This window comes from Acomys russatus, chromosome 13, assembly GCF_903995435.1.
Source record: "Acomys russatus chromosome 13, mAcoRus1.1, whole genome shotgun sequence".
NCBI lineage: Eukaryota > Metazoa > Chordata > Mammalia > Rodentia > Muridae > Acomys > Acomys russatus.
This window is the reverse complement of record NC_067149.1, coordinates 50,790,414-50,810,958: the sequence shown is the minus strand read 5'-3', so window position 1 is coordinate 50,810,958 and position 20,545 is coordinate 50,790,414. Positions and strand designations below refer to the sequence as shown.

Sequence of the window (20,545 nt, the reverse complement as noted above, 5' to 3'; positions counted from 1 at the left end):
AGGGCCCTGAAGGTCATTAAAGAGTTTCACGTGGAGCAGTACCATGATCATTGAGCTTGTCAGAAAAACAAGTTTATGGTGGTGAAATGAAAAGAGAGGCTGGTGGTAAGAAACGCAGGGGTGGCAGGAGTGGGGCTGAGTATGTAGTTCAGTAATAAAGTACTTGCCTAACATGAGCAAAACTCTGGGTTCAATCTCCAGCAACACACATTCACATACATACACATGTACATGTACATGCACACCTATGCTTATGCATGCACACACATGGCAAAACAGAAAAGATTAAATACATAGACTCATCAGGATCTAGTGACAACCTCACAGATATGTCTTTCCGAATAGGAGGAATTCAATATGATGACCAATTTTAGGGAAAGCTCATAGATTTTATTTTAGGGAAACTAATGGTGAGTGCATTACGTGGAAAGAGGGATCTGAAAATTATCAGGAGCAGGTAATTAATAACTAAATGCAAACAAAAGGCGAAGAGGAGAGAAGAGCCAAGGGCAGAGCCTTGGGGACATTACAACGTAAGCTACATAAGAGAGGCTCCGAAGCGGCAGTAGAGGTATCCAGGACCCATGGGCCCCAGGCTGCCGTTCTACACACAGAAGACCCAGTGCAGCTTTACTCTAACTTTTTAAAGTATCATTTAAAACCATCTCCTTTAATATACAAGAAACACACAAAACATCAAAGAATAATGGCCAACTACCAGAGTTGGTAGCCTGGGAGGACTCAGAAAACAGGACTGTCCTCGGTGCCATTGGGGACGAAGAGGTGAAGAACGCAGCCTGTCACCGGCCCTGGGAGAGGGCAGCGTGGTCCTAGCTTTCCATCAAAGCAAAGTGCTGGTTTTCCTTGTCATGGTCCTGGTTTTGCTCCCATGCGCCTCCAGTTTTCAGAAATCTTCCAGTTCCAAGAATGGTTCCTTCCTTTAGGTCCTTAATATTTTCACTTAGGGGAGATGGCCGCTTACCCTGCAGAAGGAAGTAAGTAGGGGGCCAGAGGGATGCTATTAGGGAGAGGCGATGTTCGTTTTCTCTCCTTTAAATATTTTATATATGTATATATAATATTTATATATTATTTATATATGTGAATGCTCTATCTGCATGTATGCCTGCATGACAGAAGAGGGCATCAGATTCCATCATAGATGGTTATGAGCCACTAAGTGGTTGTGGGTGTTGAACTCAGAACCTCTGGAAGAGCAGCCCACTAGTGCTCTTAACTGCTGAACCATCTCTCTCGCCGTGATGATACTCTTCGTGGCAATTTTCACCCGCTCATCCTTTACCTGTCGTAGTGTCAAGGTCCCAGGGGAGTTGTCATCCTGCAGGATGGTGAGAGGGGACCTTCCTAGCACCTTGCTGTTGGCTTTCCGTCTACCGCGCTTAGAACCTATGGTTAAGAAAGGTTTTGTTAAAGTAAGGAGTCAAAGTTGACGGCTTACGGTTTATTCTTCCTCCGTTATCCCAGGACAAGGTCCCAGCTTCTCCTCCCTCCATCTTGCTCTTCGATTTTGTACCTGAAGACTGGGGGGTCTCTGGATCTCGACAGGGCTTGTCTGAGTTCTGGCTGGTGACTACGGTCTCTGTGGACTGTTTTGTTTCCTCCTTGGTAACCATCAGTTTGGAGGGGAGTTCAGCCTGGCTCCTAGGCAGCAACTGGTCATCAAGGGATAACTGAGAACCCAAAGGCAGCTCTAGTTCAGAAGATAAAGGCGTTTCCTGGGGCAGAGCAAGCTCTGGGGAGGAAAGCGCTTTGGACACTTCGGTCTCAAATACTTCACTCAGCTCTTTCACCAGTGGACTCTTAGCGTCTAGAGGAAAGAAGGAAAACAAGCTGTGGCCTTGTGATACAAGCAAGAGGGAAGAGATTAAGGGGCGCATGCTCAGAGGGAATCCAAGACGGGAGGAAACAAACTACGGAGAAGGGAGAAGGGTATGGTTCAGAGTGTAAACACAAGCAGGAGGGCTGGGTTTCATCCCAACTGGGCCAGGGGAGCTGGGCATCGTGCTGCATCCCTACAGTTTTAGCACTCACTAGAGTAGGATCGCCTCAAATTCCAGACCCAGTCTTAAAAAAAAAAAAAAAAAAAAAAAAAAAAGAAGAAGAAGAAGAAGAAGAAGTTAAAGAGAAAAACGCCACATTAGTAGATAAAGGAGCTTGTTGCCTGAGTTGGATCCAAAGAAGCTACATGGTAGGAGAGAACTGACTCCCTAATGTTGTCCTGTGACCTTCACACATGAACTGTGCCAAGTGTGTATCCACACACACATATAAATGTTAAAAAAAAAAAAAAAAAAGTTTAAGTGAGAAAGGTCCAAAACAGGAGGATGGAGCCCCTGGCATGCTCAAGACCTTTGGTTCAAACCCCAGCACAACAAAAAACAAGCAAAAGAAGTCTACCAAGATGAGACTTGATAGGCTGTGACCATATGGTGGGGGAGGAGGTCCCCTTCTGTCACAGACCTAGGGGAGGGGAATAGGGTGAAAGAGGGAGGGAGGGAGGGAGGAACGGGAGAAGACAAGCAAAAGGATAAAAATTGAGATGTAATCGGAATAAAATAATAATAATAATCATCATCATCATCATCATAAAGAAAAAACAAAAACAAAAATGGTCTTGATGCAAGCATAGGCTAGCTGTGGGTTTCGGCAGCATTCCCTGGGCCCATCACTTACCAGCACCACTGATCTTCATGGGTGTCCGTGCAATGCCAAGAGTAGGAGAGCGAGGATCTGGGTCTTGTGCCTGTTTAAGACTGTTCAGCTGTTCTGTCAGTAGGCTTGGCTGTGGAGAGCTCTCCACCTGTCAATACCATACGTTAGAATAAGTCTGGGCCCTGATTTTATCTCCTCCCCATATTCCCAGCCAGAACTGCTGATGCCCACGGATATGCGGCTTGCCCATTAAGAATGCAGAAAGTTGGTAGGCACGGTGGTGGCACATGCCTTTTATCTCAGTACTCTGTAAGTTTGAGGCCAGCCTGGTCTACAAAGTGAGGCCAGGGCTCTGTTGTTACACAGAGAAACCCTGTCTCAAACAAACAAAGCAGAGAGCCAGTTAATGAAGAAAGAGCATGAATTTGGAAGACAGCAAGGAGGGTAGGGTTTGGAGGGAGGAAAGTGAAGGCAAAAGTGATGAGATTATATTAGAACACCAAAACAAATAATAATAAAGAAGAGGGGAAGAATGCAGAAAGTTAAGTTCCAGGGTAGGAGGATGAGGATTCATACAGAAACAAGTTAGGCAGAGACCCACGAATCCAGACAGCTTCTCTGCATACCCGACCCGAGCCCAGCATACCTGAATAGGAGTGCGCTGGATGCCAGCACTAGGTGAACGAGGGTCTGCTACTCGAGCCAGATGCTTATTGTGGGGCAGAGGTCGTGCTGGAGTGCCTGAGACGCTCTGAGTAGAACCCATCTCCACTAGGGGTGGGGACAGGGCCCGGCTGTGCAGACGTGGAGGAAGGGACGTTCGTCAGGAGCGACTCCGGTCTCGGAGCTTACCCGCCTCTATGTCGGACCTCTGACCCCAGACCCACCCTATCTTCCCAGTTTCCAGCAGAGAAACTTCCAGGTCGCTAGCCCAGGGACCTCTTCGGGGATAATGAGTTGAGCTTTCTAACGGTGATTTTCGGATTTACCCCTAAATTTACTCGCAACACTTACCGGGCCCCAGCTCGGCCACTGGGAAGTTACCAACTCGAGAAACAACTCCAAGAGCCTGGGGTTTCAAACTTCCCGCCACGCCCCTGCCCTGACCCTATTGGCTGAACCGAAGCCGACTCTCATAGGCCAGTTGTGGGGACACGCGCCCATTAGAGCACAAAGCCATTGGTCTGGAGGGTGTCTATCATTGAGGACTGGCCAATGCGCTGAGGACTGGCTTGCCCTCCAGTGAGCCGGGGACTTTTGTTCAGTATCAGCCTGTCAGCAGTCGACTTGAGATCTTGTTGAGTGCTACTGAGCTTTTATGTTTTGTTAAGCAAAATAGAATGAGATATTAAAGTATATGCACAAAACTCGCTGGAGAGCGAGTTAGGGTGGTTTGCCTAAGGCGAGACAGCAATCCTTATTGGTTGGCGCAGTTACCACACATCTCTCAAAGTCCGCTTCATTGGCTACTGCTTTTCAAATACCAAGAAGACAAGTGCCCATCTGCTTTCCGATTGGACGAGTCCTTGGCAAAGTTTAAACAACCCGCAGTTTCTGCTCTTCCGCGAAAGGGACTCTAGTTCTAGAGCCCTTGAGTCGGAGTCCCAGCAACCCCCGGCCCTCTCGGCGCCTCCACCTGCGCGCCTGCCCTGGCAGAGCGGGATTGGTCCTTCCGACCAGCAGTTGTCCCAGCAGCGCTTTTTATTGGCGTTCGCGGAGAGTGGACAGAGGGCGGAGCACCAGGGCCGGGCTGAGTCCAACTGTCGTTCTCGCGCGTCTTGCTTTTGGCGCATGCGCCTAGCGAGCTGCGCTCATTGGACGCCTGAGTAAGGAGTGGGGGGCGGAACTAGGGGCCGTGGGAGCTGCTGTGTGAAGAGGTGCTGCTGCCGGTGTCATGGCGGAGCTAAGTGAGGAGGCGCTGCTGTCAGTGTTACCGACAATTCGTATCCCCAAGGCGGGAGACCGGGTCCACAAGGACGAGTGCGCGTTCTCCTTCGACACGCCGGTAAGCCCATTCCCCACGCCCGCAGGGACCACGACTTCCTTCCATCGCCCTGGTCATTCGGCCAGGCCTTGCAAGCCCTGGGCTACCGCCTCCTTGCGATGCACCCTGGGACTTGTAGTTTCCCCCGCATCTCTCTGCTTTTGCTTTGCATTATCTGGAGCTGTAGTGTGACTACCACTCCCAGAAGCTATGGCTCTCGCCTTGCCCATTCCTGGTCTCGTGAAGCATTATGGGCATTGTAGTTGTCCATATCCCTTGTTCCCATTCTAAGCTAGGGTTGGAACCCGACCGGCGCACTACATCCCCCAGGCGACGCCCAGAAAAAGCCTGGAAGGTGGCCTTGCACGTTGCGCAGAGCTCTCCGGGTTTTGTAGTTTCAAAGGAGAGGACTAGGGGCGACTCCCCACTAGTCTGGGGAGGGGTCGAGGTTGGGAAGGTATGGCCTGCTGCTTCTAGTCTGGAAGAGACCTGGGAAGAAGACCAATATGGAGAAAACCTGAGTTAAACAGTCCTCACGTGTGGTTAATTTGGACAGGGGGTGGAGAAGTGGGCTATTGATAAGAAAAACACCCAGTGGAAAGCTCTAGTCGTTTCTCCTTGAACTATGGCCGCGCCCCCCTCCCTTTCCCACCGTTCTTCACAGGTTGCTGAGACAAGCCCCTTTCAAGTATTCCTAGTACGGGTTTCTTTCTTTGGAGGATGCTAAAGGCCCCTTTTCCCATCTTGCTCCCACTCTTGTCTACTTAAGACAAAAGCCGCCACCCACACCGCGCTTCACGTCTTGCAGGCTCCACCTTTCACCTCCCCTCCTGCTGTTCTGCCTTCCTGTGTCATCTTCAGCTGTAGACAAGCCTCCAGGCCTGAACTGAAAGGGCTGCAGTTTGGTTGGGATCCGCCCCCTTCACCACCCCTCCCCTCAAGCAGCTGTTGGGCCCTGCCCAGAGCATTCAGCCAGACCAGCTCATAGCCTGAAAACTGCAAGTCAGACTGGAAAGGCTTCGTTAATGCATTCCCAGTGCTGAGTATAGCAACATGATGTGATGCCCTCTTCAAGACCAGCACTGTGACCTGTGGTTTGTCTGGTCTGCTGGGCTGTCATCAGGGCCCCAGATAAAGCTCTGCCTCTTTGGCTTTGGTGGAAGTAAAGGCGGACTGCTGGCCACAGCACCAAAGGTTTTCTATCTGTGCTAAAGCCAGCACCTTTTGTTTTCATCTGAAGTTGCTTGAGAGTGCCCACCTTCCTCCCAGGAGGAAACGGTAGATGTCGGTGGGTCTGTCCTTATACTTAGAGCAACTTCAAAGTTCTTGTGTCTCCTCAGTAAGTACTTATATATGATGCCCCCAAAATGTTTTTGTTTGTTTGTTTTGTAATTTGCCAATGCCTTCCCTTTTTCACTCTAAAGTAAGAGCTCTCCAGTGTAGCCTGTGTGATTTAGTAATGAGCACATCAGATCATGTCTGGTCCTTTTTATGGAAAAGAGTGTAGCTGAGGTTTGTGATAAGAAGTGCTTTATTCATGAGCACTGCTGTCTACACTGTTCCAGGGGTGGCACGGTGCAATTTGCTGGTCCACTAATGGCCTTAGATACTGTTTTACTATCACAGTGGAGAAAATTTCAAGGCCTCAAAGACTTGTATTCCAGGAAAGGATGCCTATTGTCAATGCCTTGGATCTGAGACAAGACTCTTTATTCTCCAGTGTCCTCTCCCACCTTCTCTATCGCTCTTACAAGGGCACACACACTTTAGAGAGCACAGGCAGACTGGCTTAGCCTTTGGGGAGCCTGTCTCTCCCCTCCGCTGTGATGCAGGATGGGCACTTACCTTCCTGTTCTTCTTGAGCTTTGCTCTTCATGAAAGAGATCTCTCAGATGGGTGTGGTGGCAGCACACCCGTGACCCCAGCCAGCCCCGGGAGGCTAATGCAGAACAGAAGTCATCCTTGGGTCATCCTGGGCTACACTGCAAATTCCAGCCAAGCCCAGGTTACATGAGAAAATAGTTTCTCAAAAATAAATAAAAGGGGATGGTAGCTTTGAAGCTGCAGGTTGATGAGGCTTCACTGGGGATCTTACAGAGGAGAGGGATGAGGTAGGTAGGGGGTGGCTAGTGGCTGTAAAATAATGGGTTTCGTGACCTTACTAAATTAGGTTCAGGTTTAGCTGTGAGTCCTAAGCAAGGCATTTTTCCTGAAAGCCAGGGTTTTCCTCTAGGGGAGAGTGTGGCAAAGGAGAGATCTGACTTTTGTCAGGCTCATGTTAGGTGTACTGCTTGGTGCTGCAGTCTCTGCCCCTCTGAATGACAGAGATCAGGTGGGGTTTGTCTGGTTGGGATCTGTCTGAAAGCATAGGTCTTTTTTTTTTTTTTTTTCTTTTAATATTTATTTATTATGTATATAGTGTTCTGTCTGCGTGCATACCTGTAGGCCAGAAGAGGACACCAGATCTCATTACAGATGGTTGTGAGGCACCATGTGGTTGCTGGGAATTGAACTCAGGACCTCTGGAAGAGCAGCCAGTGCCTTAACCTCTGAGCCATCTCTCCAGGCCCAGTGTAGGTCTTTTTTTATCCAAGAAGGATCTCTTTTTGTTTTGAATGTAATCCACACTGTAAACCCCATTTACTTTCTGGGCCTCTTGAGCTAAAGAAGAGGAAGGGACCCTCTGTGGTTGGTTGAGCATCAAAGCCACTCAAAGAATGAGTGAGAAGATCCTCAGTGACTGCAGGGTATCAGCTGCAACATGAGCTCGTTGCTGTTTTAAAATTCAGACATGGATAAGGGAGACCTTCAGCCATGTATCATGTCCCAAAGGCTAAATAAGTTGCTAAGAGCCACACAGTGTCAGGAACCAGCTGCTCTGGCCCTTGGCCCTTGGTCCTTGGTTTCCCGACATGTGCAAGCTTCCTCTTTTTTGTTTCCCCACTGTGTCCTGCAGGAGTCTGAGGGTGGCCTCTACATCTGCATGAACACATTCCTGGGCTTTGGGAAACAGTATGTGGAGAGACATTTCAACAAGACAGGCCAGCGTGTCTACCTGCACCTCCGGAGGACCCGTCGACCGGTAGGCACAGGGGCTGAGGTGTAGGCTGGGAACGTCCAGGCACATTCCCTGGGGTGCCTGTTGTGAATGTCTTTTCCCTTCTTAGTTAGGGTTATTGCTGTGAGGAAACACCACGACCAAAAGCAAGTTGGAATAAGCTTCCACATCATAATAAATCAGTGAAGGAGGGCAGGACAGGAACTCCAGCAGGGCAAGAACCTGGAGGCAGGACCCGATGTAGAGGCCATTGGAGAAGTGCTGCTTTCTTATAGAACCTAAAACTACCAGCCTAGAGTTAGCAACCACAATGGGTTGGACCCTCCCACATCAGTCATAATTAAGAAAATACCCTACAGCAGTGGTTCTCAACCTTCCGAATGCTGCGGCCCTTTACCACACTTGTTCATGTTGTGGTGACTCTAACCATCAAATTATTTTCACTGCTATTTCATAACTGTAATTTTGGCCACTGTTATGAACTGTAATATAAATATCTTATATGTGATCCCTGTGGGGGGACACATGAATAGGTTGAGAGCTGCTACCACACAGGCTTGCCACAGCCCAATCTTATGAAGGCATTTTGTCAACTGAGTCTCCCTTGTATCAAATTGTAGCTTGTATTAAGTTGATATAAAACTGGCCAGTACACCTCTAACTCCCTATTATTGTCCTTTGCTTTTCTTTTACCTGCTCTCATTTGTGTTGCTAAAACTTGCCACAACTTCCATTGTGCTGTTAACCATCCTTTTTTTCTCCCGTCTTCCTCTGCTGGTCCTGACCCTCTTTTGTGTGTGTGTGTGTGTGTGTGTGTGTGTGTGTGTGTGTGTGTGTTGCTTTTGTTTTTGTGTTTTTTTGAGACAGAGTCTCACTGTGTAGCCTCGGATGGCCTGGAACTCATAGAGATCCTGCCTCTGCCTCCCAAATACTAGGATGATGTCGTGCACCATCGTGCCCAGCCCTCTGAACCTCTTTTCATTGCAGAAAGAAGAAGATAGCAGTGCAGGCACTGGAGACCCCCCTCGTAAGAAGCCCACCCGGCTGGCAATTGGTGAGCCATCTGCTAGGAGAACCCTGAGCCTGGTGGGTGGCCTTGGAGCTCTGGAGGAGACACATTGGAGAAGAGACAATGACAATGCTCGTTGCCCTGCTTTCTTCCTTATTCCCTGTCCTACCCAGGTGTTGAAGGTGGGTTTGACCTCACCGAGGAGAAGTTTGAATATGACGAGGACGTGAAGATTGTCATCTTGCCAGATTACCTGGAGATTGCCCGGGATGGGTTGGGGGGGCTTCCTGACATTGTCAGAGATCGGGTATGGCTCTCTTATTACCCTCCCCAGAGACTCCAGGGCAGGGGGGCTGCTCTTGTCGTGCTTGGACAGCACTAGGGGTGAGAAGGGGCCATGGGGCAGAAGTCAGATCCTGGCTGACTCTCTGCTCCCTTTAGGTGACCAGTGCAGTGGAAGCCCTGCTCTCAGCTGATTCAGCCTCCCGCAAGCAGGAGGTACAGGCTTGGGATGGGGAAGTTCGTCAGGTGTCTAAGCATGCCTTCAACCTCAAGCAGCTCGACAACCCTGCTCGGATCCCTCCCTGGTGAGGCCTGGCTCCTCTGGTCTCTGGGCACAATCCCTAAGGCAAGGGTAGAGGAGCCAGTGAAGGAACCGGTAGGGAGCAAGACCAGAGAGAGGATGTGGGGGAAGGTGACCGATGCACGACATAGCTAGAAGGGAGAAGAGCGGGCTGCTAGACTGGCTAGGGTCTGCGGAGCACCCTCGGGCTGCCAGCCCCAACCCACAGTTCAGCTTGTTTTCTTCTCCCTGGGCTAGTGGCTGGAAGTGCTCCAAGTGTGACATGAGAGAGAACCTGTGGCTCAACCTGACAGATGGATCCATCCTCTGTGGCCGACGCTACTTTGATGGCAGTGGGGGCAACAACCATGCTGTGGAGCACTACAGGGAGACTGGCTACCCCTTAGCTGTTAAGCTGGGCACCATCACACCCGATGGCGCTGGTACTCACCTGCCCCTCCCCACTTAATGTGTTCTAGTTACTCATTTCGGGTTTGTTTTGTTTTGTTTTTTGTTTTTCGAGACAGGGTTTCTCTGTGCAGCCCTGGCTGTGCTAGACTCACTTTGTAGACCAGGCTGGCCTCGAACTCAAATTGATCTGCCTGCCTCTGCCTCCCAAGTGCTGGGATTAAAGGCGTGCACCACGCCCAGCCTCCAGTTACTTGTTTCATATGACATGAATAATACATAAATGCATTCCCCTGATTTAAAAAAATGAAAGACTTATAATTTCAGTACCACCTTTCACAGATCCTAGCCCCCTTAGAGACAGTCAGCGTTGTCTGTTGAGTAACTCTCTAAACCTGTCTGACTGTAGTAGCTTATGGTCAAGGGGTGGAGTCAGAATCAGAGTTAAAACTGGGTAGGGAGTGCACTGGTGCACATCTGTTGTCTGAGCGCTTAGGACATGGAAACAGAAGGATCAAGAGTTGGAGGCTATCCTCAACTACATAATGAGTGTGAGACCAGTCTGGGCTATGTGAGACCTATCACCAGAAACAGAGGAAAGGAGAAAACCCAACACATATATGCACTGAAAATGAAAATCACAATCCCACCCCTCATCCTGTTTGGCCCTATTTCCTCTGGCAGTCGATCCCAAAGGGGCTTGTGCCTCCCTGACATTCAAGTGAGCCAAGAGGGTGGTCCTTTACTGGCTGCTTATATCCTCTGGGCAGGAGGTAAAACTGGTGGCTAGGTCAACACCAGACTATGCCTCCTGCCACATCGCCTCTGCCTTTTGCTCTAGACGTGTACTCGTATGACGAGGATGACATGGTTCTGGACCCTAGCCTGGCAGAGCACTTGTCGCACTTTGGCATCGACATGCTGAAGATGCAGAAGGTGAGGACAACCCCACCCCTGCCCCAGTTAGCTTCAGATTCTCAGTCCTGCCCCTGGCCCTCTGTGCCTGAAGCCGAGTTCACACACACACACAATTTTCTCTTGAAGAGAAGTCTACAGTCATTGGTCATTCAGTGAATACTACCAAATAGTTGTTACATACCAGACTCTGTGTGAGTAAAATAGACACTGGTCATTTGGGCAGTGGTGGCGCACGCCTTTAATCCCAGCGCTTGGGAGACAGAGGCAGGAGGATCTCTGAGTTCAAGGCCAGCCTGGTCTACAGAGTGAGTTCCAGGACAGCCAAAGCTTGCAGAGAAACTCTGTCTCAAGAAAAGAGAGAGACAGAGAGGGAAGAATAGGTATGGTTCTTGCTTTCATAGAAATTCTAGGAGCACGGCAGGTCTTAGTCACGTGATAGTTGTCATCACCATGGTTCACGACAGAGGCCCTGGCCTGCCTAGGGGACCAGGGATGCTTCTCTGAGCAGTGTTCGACTGATGATCTAAAGGTGAGTACAGTGACTTCAGAATGGCAACAAGCATCCTGAGTCAGGAGAGGCTTGGTCATTTTACTCCCTCGTTCACGCAGAAGCCTGATGGTTAATAGCCCTGGGACGATGCCCGAGCCTCTAATTCCATAAACCCTGGACTGTGTCTGGGTCTTGTCCTAGACTCTGGGAAACTTCAGGACTGAGTTTCTTGCCCAGTCTAAAGTTCCCTTCTCTGCAGACGGACAAGACAATGACTGAGCTGGAGATAGACATGAACCAGCGGATTGGTGAATGGGAGCTGATCCAGGAGTCAGGTGTGCCACTCAAGCCTCTGTATGGGCCTGGTTACACGGGCATCCGGAACCTGGGTAACAGCTGCTACCTCAACTCCGTGGTCCAGGTGCTCTTCAGCATCCCTGACTTTCAGAGGAAGTGAGTGATTCCTTCTTTTCTACTGACCTGTGGCTGTGTACTGTGTACCTAAATCTCTGTAGGGTTTAGTTTTCCACATTTTTGAGTGACTTAAGGAAGGCTGTGAGAACCTGTGGAGGGGAAAAGATACAGTAGCTGAGAGAATTGTTAGTTGACTGAAACCAATTGCCTTTTAACGTCTTAGCTCCTCTCCTGGTTGCCAGTCTCTTTGCACACTGTCCTTGGGCTGTCCTTGGTACCCATGTGCCCGCTATCCTTCTTAGAATAGCTCTGTTCTACCATGGCGGGCATCCTGTAAAGGGAGCATGTCATAAAGCTGCCCTAGCACACACTCCCCAGCTGTAGAGTAGAAAAGAACAGAAGAATATGAGTTCTGTTTATTCTGACCCTGCGCTGCCTTATTCCCTCATCTCTGCCTGGGAAAGAGTCCAGGACGAGTGCCTTGGGCACACTGCATGCTGCCTTTGGTTGAGGAGGGAGGATATACAGAAATGGGCTATAGCACCAGGGCGAGCACGTTCATAGGATTAGTGGATGATTTGTCCCTTCCTTTTTCCTGCCTCTCTTCCTTTGCCTCTTAGGTATGTGGACAAATTGGAGAAGATCTTCCAGAATGCCCCAACAGACCCTACCCAGGACTTCAGCACCCAGGTGTATGTACCCAGTCACAGCTGTTGAGAGCCTCCCAGCTCTCTACTCCATGACCGCCTGGGGTGGGCACGAGTAGAGCCCCTAGACAGCTAGACGCTGCTGCAGACTGCCTCTTCAACTGAGTCCTGTGCAACCTGAGGTGTTCCCATCCCTACAAAGCCACACTTAGCTTGTTAAGAGTTATCTAAGTTATTGAAGGGAAGAGAAAAAGATGCATACAGCTTCAAGAATCATTAGTTAACTAACTGCATGGTTTTCTTGGATATTATTACAGGGCCAAGCTGGGCCATGGCCTTCTCTCTGGAGAATATTCCAAGCCAGCACTGGAGTCAGGTGATGGGGAACAGGTACCAGAACAAAAGGTAAGCTTGGGACTTTATTCTTTTTAGGCTCTAGAATTGTAGAGAAACTTAATGGCTGGGAGATGTCTAAACTGGGTCACTTGGTGCCTACTGAATCTCTGCCCTGGCTCTGCATAGGAAGTTCAAGATGGCATTGCCCCTCGAATGTTCAAAGCCCTCATTGGCAAGGGCCACCCCGAATTCTCCACCAATCGGCAGCAGGATGCCCAGGAATTCTTCCTTCACCTCATCAACATGGTGGAGGTAGGAATGGGAAGATGGCAGAGAGGCTGCCATTGATTCTGTTTGCCTTCACTCCCCACACACTTGCTTCCTCTCCCCAAACCAGTCCCTAGGATTTAGCAGTCTGCTTGCACTTAGCCTGCCCTGGACGTAGTAGTTGTGTCTAAGGAGCTTAGTCACGACAGTGACCCTTACCTGTGATTCCTACTTGTGGTCAGCCCAGTTAAGCTGAGAGCAGCAGCAGTGAAAGGGCCAGGAGGGCACAGAGGGAGAGCACTTGCTCAGCATGCATGAGTCCCTGGGTTAGGAACCCCAGCAGGGGAACTAACAAGGAGACACAGGTAGAGAGTATTACGGAGTTTGAGAGTGGTTACCTAGGGGAGGCTTCGACTCTCTCTTGCACCCCTGTGCTCCTGAGTGGCATCTTCCAATCCACTGCCATTCCCTACTGGCTCTCTAATAAATTTTTTTTGAGCCTCAATTTGTTCTCTTGGCTGCCCAGACCTTCCTATCCTGCCTGTTTCCCATAGAGGAATTGCCGGAGTTCTGAAAATCCAAATGAAGTGTTTCGCTTCTTGGTGGAGGAAAAGATCAAATGCCTCGCCACAGAGAAGGTTAAGTACACTCAGCGTGTTGACTACATCATGCAGTTGCCCGTGCCCATGGATGCAGCCCTTAACAAAGGTAGCTTGCTTCTTCAGCAAGGCCTTGGTGTGAATGGAGGCCGAGGTGTGGGGATGGGGTTAATCTTTCCTGCAGCTTGTTAGCACTGCTGAGGTGAGAGGCAAGGCACAGGACACATGTGTGTCCGGTAGGCTTCGGTGGGGTAGGGCACAAGGCCAGCAGGCACAGTTTGGCAGAGAACAAGGGGTGTCCTCTAAGAATGCGCCTCCTGGCTCTTTCCCCAGAGGAGCTTCTCGAGTATGAAGAGAAGAAGCGGCAAGCGGAAGAGGAGAAAGTGCCGCTGCCAGAACTGGTTCGGGCTCAGGTGCCCTTCAGCTCCTGCCTGGAAGCCTACGGGGCTCCTGAGCAGGTGGATGACTTCTGGAGCACAGCCCTACAGGCCAAATCAGTAGCTGTCAAGTATGTCCTTTGGCCTGGGTTTGCGCTGCAGGCATTGGTGGGGAAATTACCAAAGACAGTGACCCTTACCTGTGATTCCTACTTGTGGTCAGCCCAGTTAAGCTGAGAGCAGCCTCTTGGCTGTTTGCTCATCCCTTTGGTGGATGATCTCAAGATTAAATCCCCTGGGCCTGGGGTTTTGTCCCTAAGGGTACCAGAAGGTTCTAGACAGGGGTGATGATGTCATCTCTTACCTTATCCTTTCCTGACACTTGGCCTTGTCCTGTAGTGCAAGCTTTTTCCAGTATGGCCTCTGTGCTTGGCCTCTGGCATGACTTTGAGAGCTGAAGAATTTTAGGGACCAAGAGTTTAGTTGAGTTTTAGGGATAAGTCCTCATTGCTGCTCTGCAATAGTCCTCCTCCTGGCTTCTGCAGCTCCTTGTGTAGACCCTGATTCCTACCCAGGCAAGAAGAGAGGGGACTATCTTGTGGGATACTGGACTTTATCTAAAAGAACAAAGCCCAGTGTAGAGAAAGGAGAGTCCTGGATACCAGCACATTTTCTTTCTCCAGGACCACACGGTTTGCCTCCTTCCCTGACTACCTGGTCATCCAGATCAAGAAGTTCACCTTTGGCTTAGACTGGGTGCCCAAGAAACTGGGTATGCTGGTTGGGATGAGGGTGGTGATGTAGAAAGTGCTAGATAAAAGATAGTCTTGTTTTGTTTTTGTTTTTCGAGACAGGGTCTCTCTGTGTTAGCCTTGCCTGTCCTGGACTGGCTTTGGAGACCAGGCTGGCCTCAAACTCACAAGGATCCTCCTGCCTCTGCCTCTTGAGCGCTGGCATTACAGGCCACCACACCTGGCCAGGTAGTCTTAACATACGTCAACTAGTGTTCCTCAGATTCTCTCTGAAAGGGGAAACATTTTGCGTATGTTTCAGAATGTATCTAATTTGAAAAGACACAAATTAAAAACTTTTTTTTTTGCTTTGTTTCGTTTTTGAGACGGGGTCTCACTGTGTAGCCCTAGCTGGCCTGGAACTTGCTATGTAAATCAGGTTGGCCTCATATAGAAATCTGCCTGCCTCTGCCTCTCAAGTGCTAGGACTAAAGGCACATACCATGATGCCTGGCTAACCCTGTTTGGATTGTCATGAATTACTGCTGATTGCATTGTTACACATTTCCTAATTGATGTGCTTGATGATGTGCTTTTATTGTGATGATCTTGGAGCAGGTCTTACAGGTCCTGGCTCTAACTTGACACTACTGATGTATCTTGATTCTCTGGAGAAGGAAAGTGAGACCTTCAGAAATACAAGGCACTCTGTCGGAGAGCCCCTGCCTATCTGTAGCTCCTGGTGCTAGATTTAGGGCTAGAATATAGGTGCCTTGACTCCTACACTTCCACATATGTCCCAGGTTGGACCTATTAAGACCGAAACAGTTCTAAGACCCGGGCAGGTGCTTGAGGGTTCACGGTGCCTTCTCAGAGCAGCAGGAGCCGCTCAAGTAACCCTTCCGACCTTCACAATTGCAGATGTGTCCATTGAGATGCCAGAGGAGCTAGATATCTCCCAGTTGAGGGGCGCAGGGCTACAGCCAGGAGAGGAGGAGCTGCCTGACATTGCCCCACCCCTGGTCACTCCGGATGAGCCCAAAGGTAGCCTTGGTTTCTATGGCAACGAAGACGAAGACTCCTTCTGCTCCCCTCACTTCTCCTCTCCGACATGTTAGTGATTCTTCTTCCTGCCTGTCTTTCTCCCTTGCTAATGGGGAGGGCTTCTCTGTATTGCCCCCCCCCTTTGTGTTTCTCCTGTCCTCCCTTTCAAATTTTCCTCTGTACCCTTGTTGGATGTGAAGACTGGCTAAAATACTCCCAGCTACATTCTTACTAAGGATATCAGTAGCAAGGCTAATTGCCTCTCTGTCTTTGTTGCTTTCTTGGGGTGGGTTGGGGAGGGGGAAGGAAATCATGCTCCATAAATGTCAGAAAAGTGATCACCTTTGGGATACCGGATCCACATTTCTTTGTCATTATTTTTAGTTCTGTTATGAAATGCCTGTCTATGGAAGAGAAAAGCATGTAATGGGTGATTGGGAAAAAGCTAGAGGCTGGCCATGTGGGAGGCTAGAGAAACAAGTGGAAACAGTATCAGTAAGTCTGAGTGCCTGCCTTTCTACTGCAGCACCCATGTTGGATGAATCCGTTATCATTCAGTTGGTGGAAATGGGCTTCCCTATGGATGCCTGCCGGAAGGCTGTCTACTACACAGGGAACAGTGGGGCTGAAGCAGCCATGAACTGGGTGATGTCACACATGGATGATCCAGGTAGGCAGAGGTGGGTAGGAGGGTGGGGCAGGATCTCCATCCATCCCCCAAACACTCTTCCCTTCCCCATCCACAGATTTTGCAAATCCCCTCATCTTGCCTGGCTCCAGTGGGCCTGGCTCCACAAGTGCAGCAGCCGATCCCCCACCAGAGGACTGTGTGACCACCATTGTTTCCATGGGCTTCTCAAGGGACCAGGCCCTGAAAGCTCTACGGGCCACGGTATGGGCTGCCCCAGCTAAGGACTTGGAGCCCATGGGGGAAAGTGTGGGTGGGAGTAAGGTCACATCAACACCTTTGGTTAGTAGTAGCAAAAGCCAGTGTAGTGCGGTTGAAGCCGCCAGAGGCCTCCACGCCCACCCCTTGACTGTGATAGCCAGTGTTGGGTGCCTGCCTGACTTGTTAGGAAAAGTAACCCTTCCGTCCTCTCCAAGAACAACAGCTTAGAGCGGGCTGTAGACTGGATCTTCAGTCACATTGACGACCTAGATGCAGAGGCTGCTATGGACCTCTCAGAGGGACGCTCAGCTGCTGACTCCATCTCTGAGTCTGTGCCAGTGGGACCTAAAGTCCGGGATGGTCCTGGAAGTGAGTGTCCCCAAGAATCAGGGCAAACCTAACACTGTCTGCTGCACCTGCTGCACTCTAGCGCTGTGCTCTCCTCAGTCTGAGGGGTCAGAAGCGCTCTCTCTGATGGGCCTTGTGAGGGTGGAATTCTAGGTCCTGAGATGCCCTTTGCCCGGAGTTTGAGCTGTCCCATGGGAATCTCTTGTGTTTTCTCTTCTGCTTTATCTTTCTCTTCTTCCCCAGAGTATCAGCTCTTTGCCTTCATTAGTCACATGGGCACCTCTACTATGTGTGGTCACTATGTCTGCCACATCAAGAAGGAAGGCAGGTATGTGGCTGGCACTGGGTGCTGCGAGTGAAGAGGTACTGATGGGAACAAGGAAGGGCAGTCTGGGAGGCAGGAAAAAAAATGCCTCCCCACAGGGATAAGCAAGCCACATCCCAGCAGTGAATCTGGCTGTCTGCTTTTATAAAATACATTTTACTGGTACCTAGTCATCTGCTTGCTTATGGATTGCCTGTGGTACAGTAAAGTTAAATCGTTATGGCAGACTGTAATTACTCAGTGAAAATGCTGGTCAGTAGCTGTGTGTGCTGGCTTATGGCTGCAGTGCTAGCACTGGAGGTGGAGGTGGGGGAACCAGTAGTTGAAGGCTCATCCTTGGCTACATGGTTAATGAGTTTAAAGTGAGCTTGTGCTACATGAGACCCTGTTTCCAGGGGGCGTGGGGTGGGCCATAGAGATGTTTGTTGGCTAAGAGCACTTGCCACTTTTTTTTTTTTTTTTAAAGATTTATTTTTTATTATGTATGCAGTACTTTGCCTGAATGTACACCTGCAGGCCAGAAGAAGGCATCAGATCATTATAGATGGTTGTGAGCCACCATGTGGTTGTTGGGAATTGAATTTAGGATCTCTGGAAGAGCAGCCAATGCTCTTAACCTCTGAGCCATCTCTCCAGACCAAGCACTTGCCATTCTTACAGAAGACCTAGGTTCAGTTCCCAGCACCCAAATGGAGGCTAACAATCATCCATAACTCTATTTCCAGGGCGTCTGGCACCTTTTGGCCTCAATGAGCACCTGACTCCTGTGCACACACTCTAACCACAAACACACACACTCACATTTTAAATCCTTTTTTAAAAAAGAAAAAGGACCTCTTACAGGGACAGTGCTTAGAGGCACTCAGAATGGTCCAGTGTTTGGCATGCCATCGTAGGCTCTCCTACAACACAGCCTCTAACAAAACTAGGCTGTCTGAACCCCTGGCAACAGGATTGTTTACATATACACCAAGGTTGGGAAGCAGCTAAATCCACATGCGGTGTGTGTCCAGGCAGACTGCCCGGGTTCGTGCTGTGAGGCCTACTTTATGAGAGTGCCTGAGACAGAAGCACATCAGCCCATCCTAGCGTGGCTCCATTGTGTGCCAAGTGTGTCTGCGACAGGATCAAGTGGGTTTTCCTTATTGAGCAGAAAATCATTGTGAAAGTGTTGAAGGCACAAGCACAGAGTCAGAAAGCAAAATAAATATGCAGCTTTTCTTTTTTTAAAGATTTATTAGTTACACAGCATGTGTGCCTACAGGCCAGAAGAGGGCACGAGATCTCACTATAAATAGTTGTGAGCCAACATGTGGTTGCTGGGAATTGAACTCAGGACCTTTGGAAGAACACCCAGTGCTCTTAACCGCTGAGCTGTCTCTCCAGCCCCAAATATGCAGCTTTTTAAAGTAATAAAAGTCAAGGCTTGGTCTTTAAAAAAAATGGAAAAAAGGAAGGATAGAAAACACTGGTCTCTCTGGTTCACCCACAGGAATGGGTGGAAGATGAGTATATTTAAAAAAAAAAAAAATACAATTTAGACTAACAAGATCCCAGTGAATAAAGGCACTTGTCAATCCTGACAGCCTGGGTCAGAACCAGAAAACTTCCTCTGACCTCTGAACACGACATAGTTCAAGTGCTTATTAGTGCAAAACAATTGTTTGAAAATACAATCTAGCTGGGCATGATGGTGCACACCTTTAATCCCAGCACTTGGGAGGCAGAGGCAGGCAGGTGTCAGAGTTCAAGGCCAGCCTGGACTAAGGAGAGAGTCCAGGAAGCCAGGGCTACACAGAAACCATGTTTTGGGGTTGGGTTGGGTTTTTTGTTGGTTTGGTTTGGTTAGTTTTGGTTTTTCAAGACAGGTTTTCTATGTGTGTAGCCTTGGCTGTCCTGGACTCACTTTGTCGACCAAGCTGACCCTGAACTCACAGAGATCCACCTGCCTCTGCAAGCTGGGCGTGGTGATGCATGCCTGTAATTCCAGCACTCTGGGAGGACCTCTGAGTCTACAAAGTGAGTCAAGGACAGTCAGGGCTACACAGAGAAACCCTGTTTGGGAAAAAAACAAAAAAATTTGTAATCTGGCTGTGTGCAGTCATAGACACTTTTGATCCCAGCATTGGGGAGGCAGAAGTAGCTAGATCTCTTGAGTTTGTGACCAGCCTGACCTACATATAAGGTTCCAGGATGGGACCCTGCTCTGAGTAAACATCTGAAGACATCAAATAGGGCAAATGACCCTTCCAAGATTTTGAATCTCCTTTCAGACTGTTAGCTGGACTGTAGATTTGGGCATCTAGGCATGGACTGAGAGTTGGCATCTTTCCCCAGAAGCACCTCAGGGGCCATGCCTGAGAGATGAACATGATGCAGCGCGCAGGCTGCCCACTTTGTTCATTTTCTCTGTCTCTTTCTTTACTTCCCAGGTGGGTGATCTACAATGACCAGAAAGTGTGTGCCTCCGAAAAGCCACCCAAGGACCTGGGCTACATCTACTTCTACCAGAGAGTGGCCAGCTAAGAGCCCGCCCTCAACCCTTACCAATTTGGGCAGGGGACAGACCATCTGGCATGAGGGACAGGGGCTGAGGGACGGACTTCAGCCTCCTGCTCTGTACCCTTTTTCTTTTTGTCCCCAGCAGCAGGAAAGAGCTGGAGGCCATAGGAGAATGGCCAAGCAAAGAGGATGGGTACTCAGTAGACTTTGGGGTTAGAGCAGGGATGGGACAGGAAGGGGCCAGCTGCCTGTCCACAATGGGACCTCCCTGCTTCCTTCCCCTGTCCTTTGGATCCACAGTGCTCTGCTTCTCTGTGATGGCCCAGCCCCCCGAGTGGGGAGGGTCTCATCTGTGTGTGCGTGGGTGTGGCTTTATGCAGCTTTGCCGGGGGAGGGAGCGACTGTGCCTCCCCTCCCCTTATGTGTTTGCTCCCTTGTGGGGCAAAGGAGGATTTGAGGGAAATAAGGACACCCCCACACCCTTTGCCCTTCTGCCTCAGCCTCCTATTCTGTCCTTTCGGTCCTCTGGAAAAATGCCAAAATACATGATGTGAATAAAAGTACAATGACTGGTTTTGTTTAGTTCTTTTGGGAGGCTTACTTCTGGGGGAAATTACTGGAGGGGGCAGGTTCAGTGAGGCCCAGCTAGGGGCCACTGCCCTAACCCAGCCCCAGGCTGTTGTCTCCAGTTCTAAAAGTGCTCAGAAAACAGCCGCAGCTACACAGAGAAACCCTGTCTCAAAAAAACAAAAAAAGTGCTTAGAAAACTGTGAGGTGGGAAAAGGAAATAATGGGGAGAATTCGGATTAATCCCCTCTCCCCCTAACTACTGACCGAGTACTTGGCCTAGCCCTGCTGTTGCTGGTCAAGTAGAGTCTAGAGCAGGGGGTGGGCAGTCCATACTGCTCTCAGCCAGTCTGCCTCCCTCCCCTTACACTAGTATCCCACTCTGCTCCATTTGGCC

The 20,545-nt window shown here is 49.6% G+C and overlaps 2 protein-coding genes across 3 annotated transcripts; one reads left to right on the top strand and one right to left on the bottom strand.

Annotated features, from left to right (window-relative positions):
* Positions 1 to 577: 577 nt before the first annotated feature.
* Positions 578 to 4,208, bottom strand: Cdca3 (cell division cycle associated 3). Its single transcript, XM_051155345.1, has 6 exons — positions 3,688 to 4,208; positions 3,320 to 3,467; positions 2,695 to 2,821; positions 1,535 to 1,828; positions 1,304 to 1,407; positions 578 to 983 (listed from the first exon to the last, which is right to left on the bottom strand). Exons 2-6 carry the CDS (start codon positions 3,437 to 3,439, stop codon positions 831 to 833), a joined length of 798 nt encoding a protein of 265 aa, XP_051011302.1. The 5' UTR covers positions 3,440 to 3,467; positions 3,688 to 4,208; the 3' UTR covers positions 578 to 830.
* A 271-nt stretch (positions 4,209 to 4,479) lies between these two features.
* Usp5 (ubiquitin specific peptidase 5) lies at positions 4,480 to 20,163 on the top strand. 2 transcript variants are annotated; one of them, XM_051155342.1, is made up of 20 exons: positions 4,480 to 4,678; positions 7,614 to 7,739; positions 8,703 to 8,769; positions 8,898 to 9,031; positions 9,166 to 9,311; positions 9,545 to 9,729; positions 10,536 to 10,630; positions 11,362 to 11,555; positions 12,137 to 12,208; positions 12,481 to 12,568; positions 12,686 to 12,811; positions 13,321 to 13,474; positions 13,699 to 13,873; positions 14,426 to 14,514; positions 15,395 to 15,586; positions 16,044 to 16,187; positions 16,264 to 16,409; positions 16,622 to 16,775; positions 16,998 to 17,082; positions 19,512 to 20,163. In XM_051155342.1, the coding sequence occupies exons 1-20, from the start codon at positions 4,568 to 4,570 to the stop codon at positions 19,603 to 19,605; spliced, it is 2,577 nt and encodes an 858-aa protein (XP_051011299.1). In that variant the 5' UTR covers positions 4,480 to 4,567; the 3' UTR covers positions 19,606 to 20,163. The 2 variants fall into 2 exon arrangements, with proteins under 2 accessions (XP_051011299.1, XP_051011300.1); XM_051155343.1 differs by having other exon boundaries at positions 4,481 to 4,678; positions 15,395 to 15,517.
* The last annotated feature ends 382 nt before the right edge of the window (positions 20,164 to 20,545 follow it).

Bases quoted from the DNA above. Each gene is read 5' to 3' on its own strand.
- Cdca3 (XM_051155345.1), bottom strand. From the start codon at position 3,439: ATGGGTTCTACTCAGAGCGTCTCAGGCACTCCAGCACGACCTCTGCCC. The intron at 2,822-3,319 runs GTATGCTGGGCT...TGGTATTGACAG, and splicing joins TCCAGCGCACTCCTATTCAG to GTGGAGAGCTCTCCACAGCC. The intron at 1,829-2,694 runs GTAAGTGATGGG...TCTTTCCTCTAG, and splicing joins CATGAAGATCAGTGGTGCTG to ACGCTAAGAGTCCACTGGTG.
- Usp5 (XM_051155342.1), top strand. From the start codon at position 4,568: ATGGCGGAGCTAAGTGAGGAGGCGCTGCTGTCAGTGTTACCGACAATT. The intron at 10,631-11,361 runs GTGAGGACAACC...CCTTCTCTGCAG, and splicing joins ACATGCTGAAGATGCAGAAG to ACGGACAAGACAATGACTGA. The intron at 12,812-13,320 runs GTAGGAATGGGA...TGTTTCCCATAG, and splicing joins ACCTCATCAACATGGTGGAG to AGGAATTGCCGGAGTTCTGA.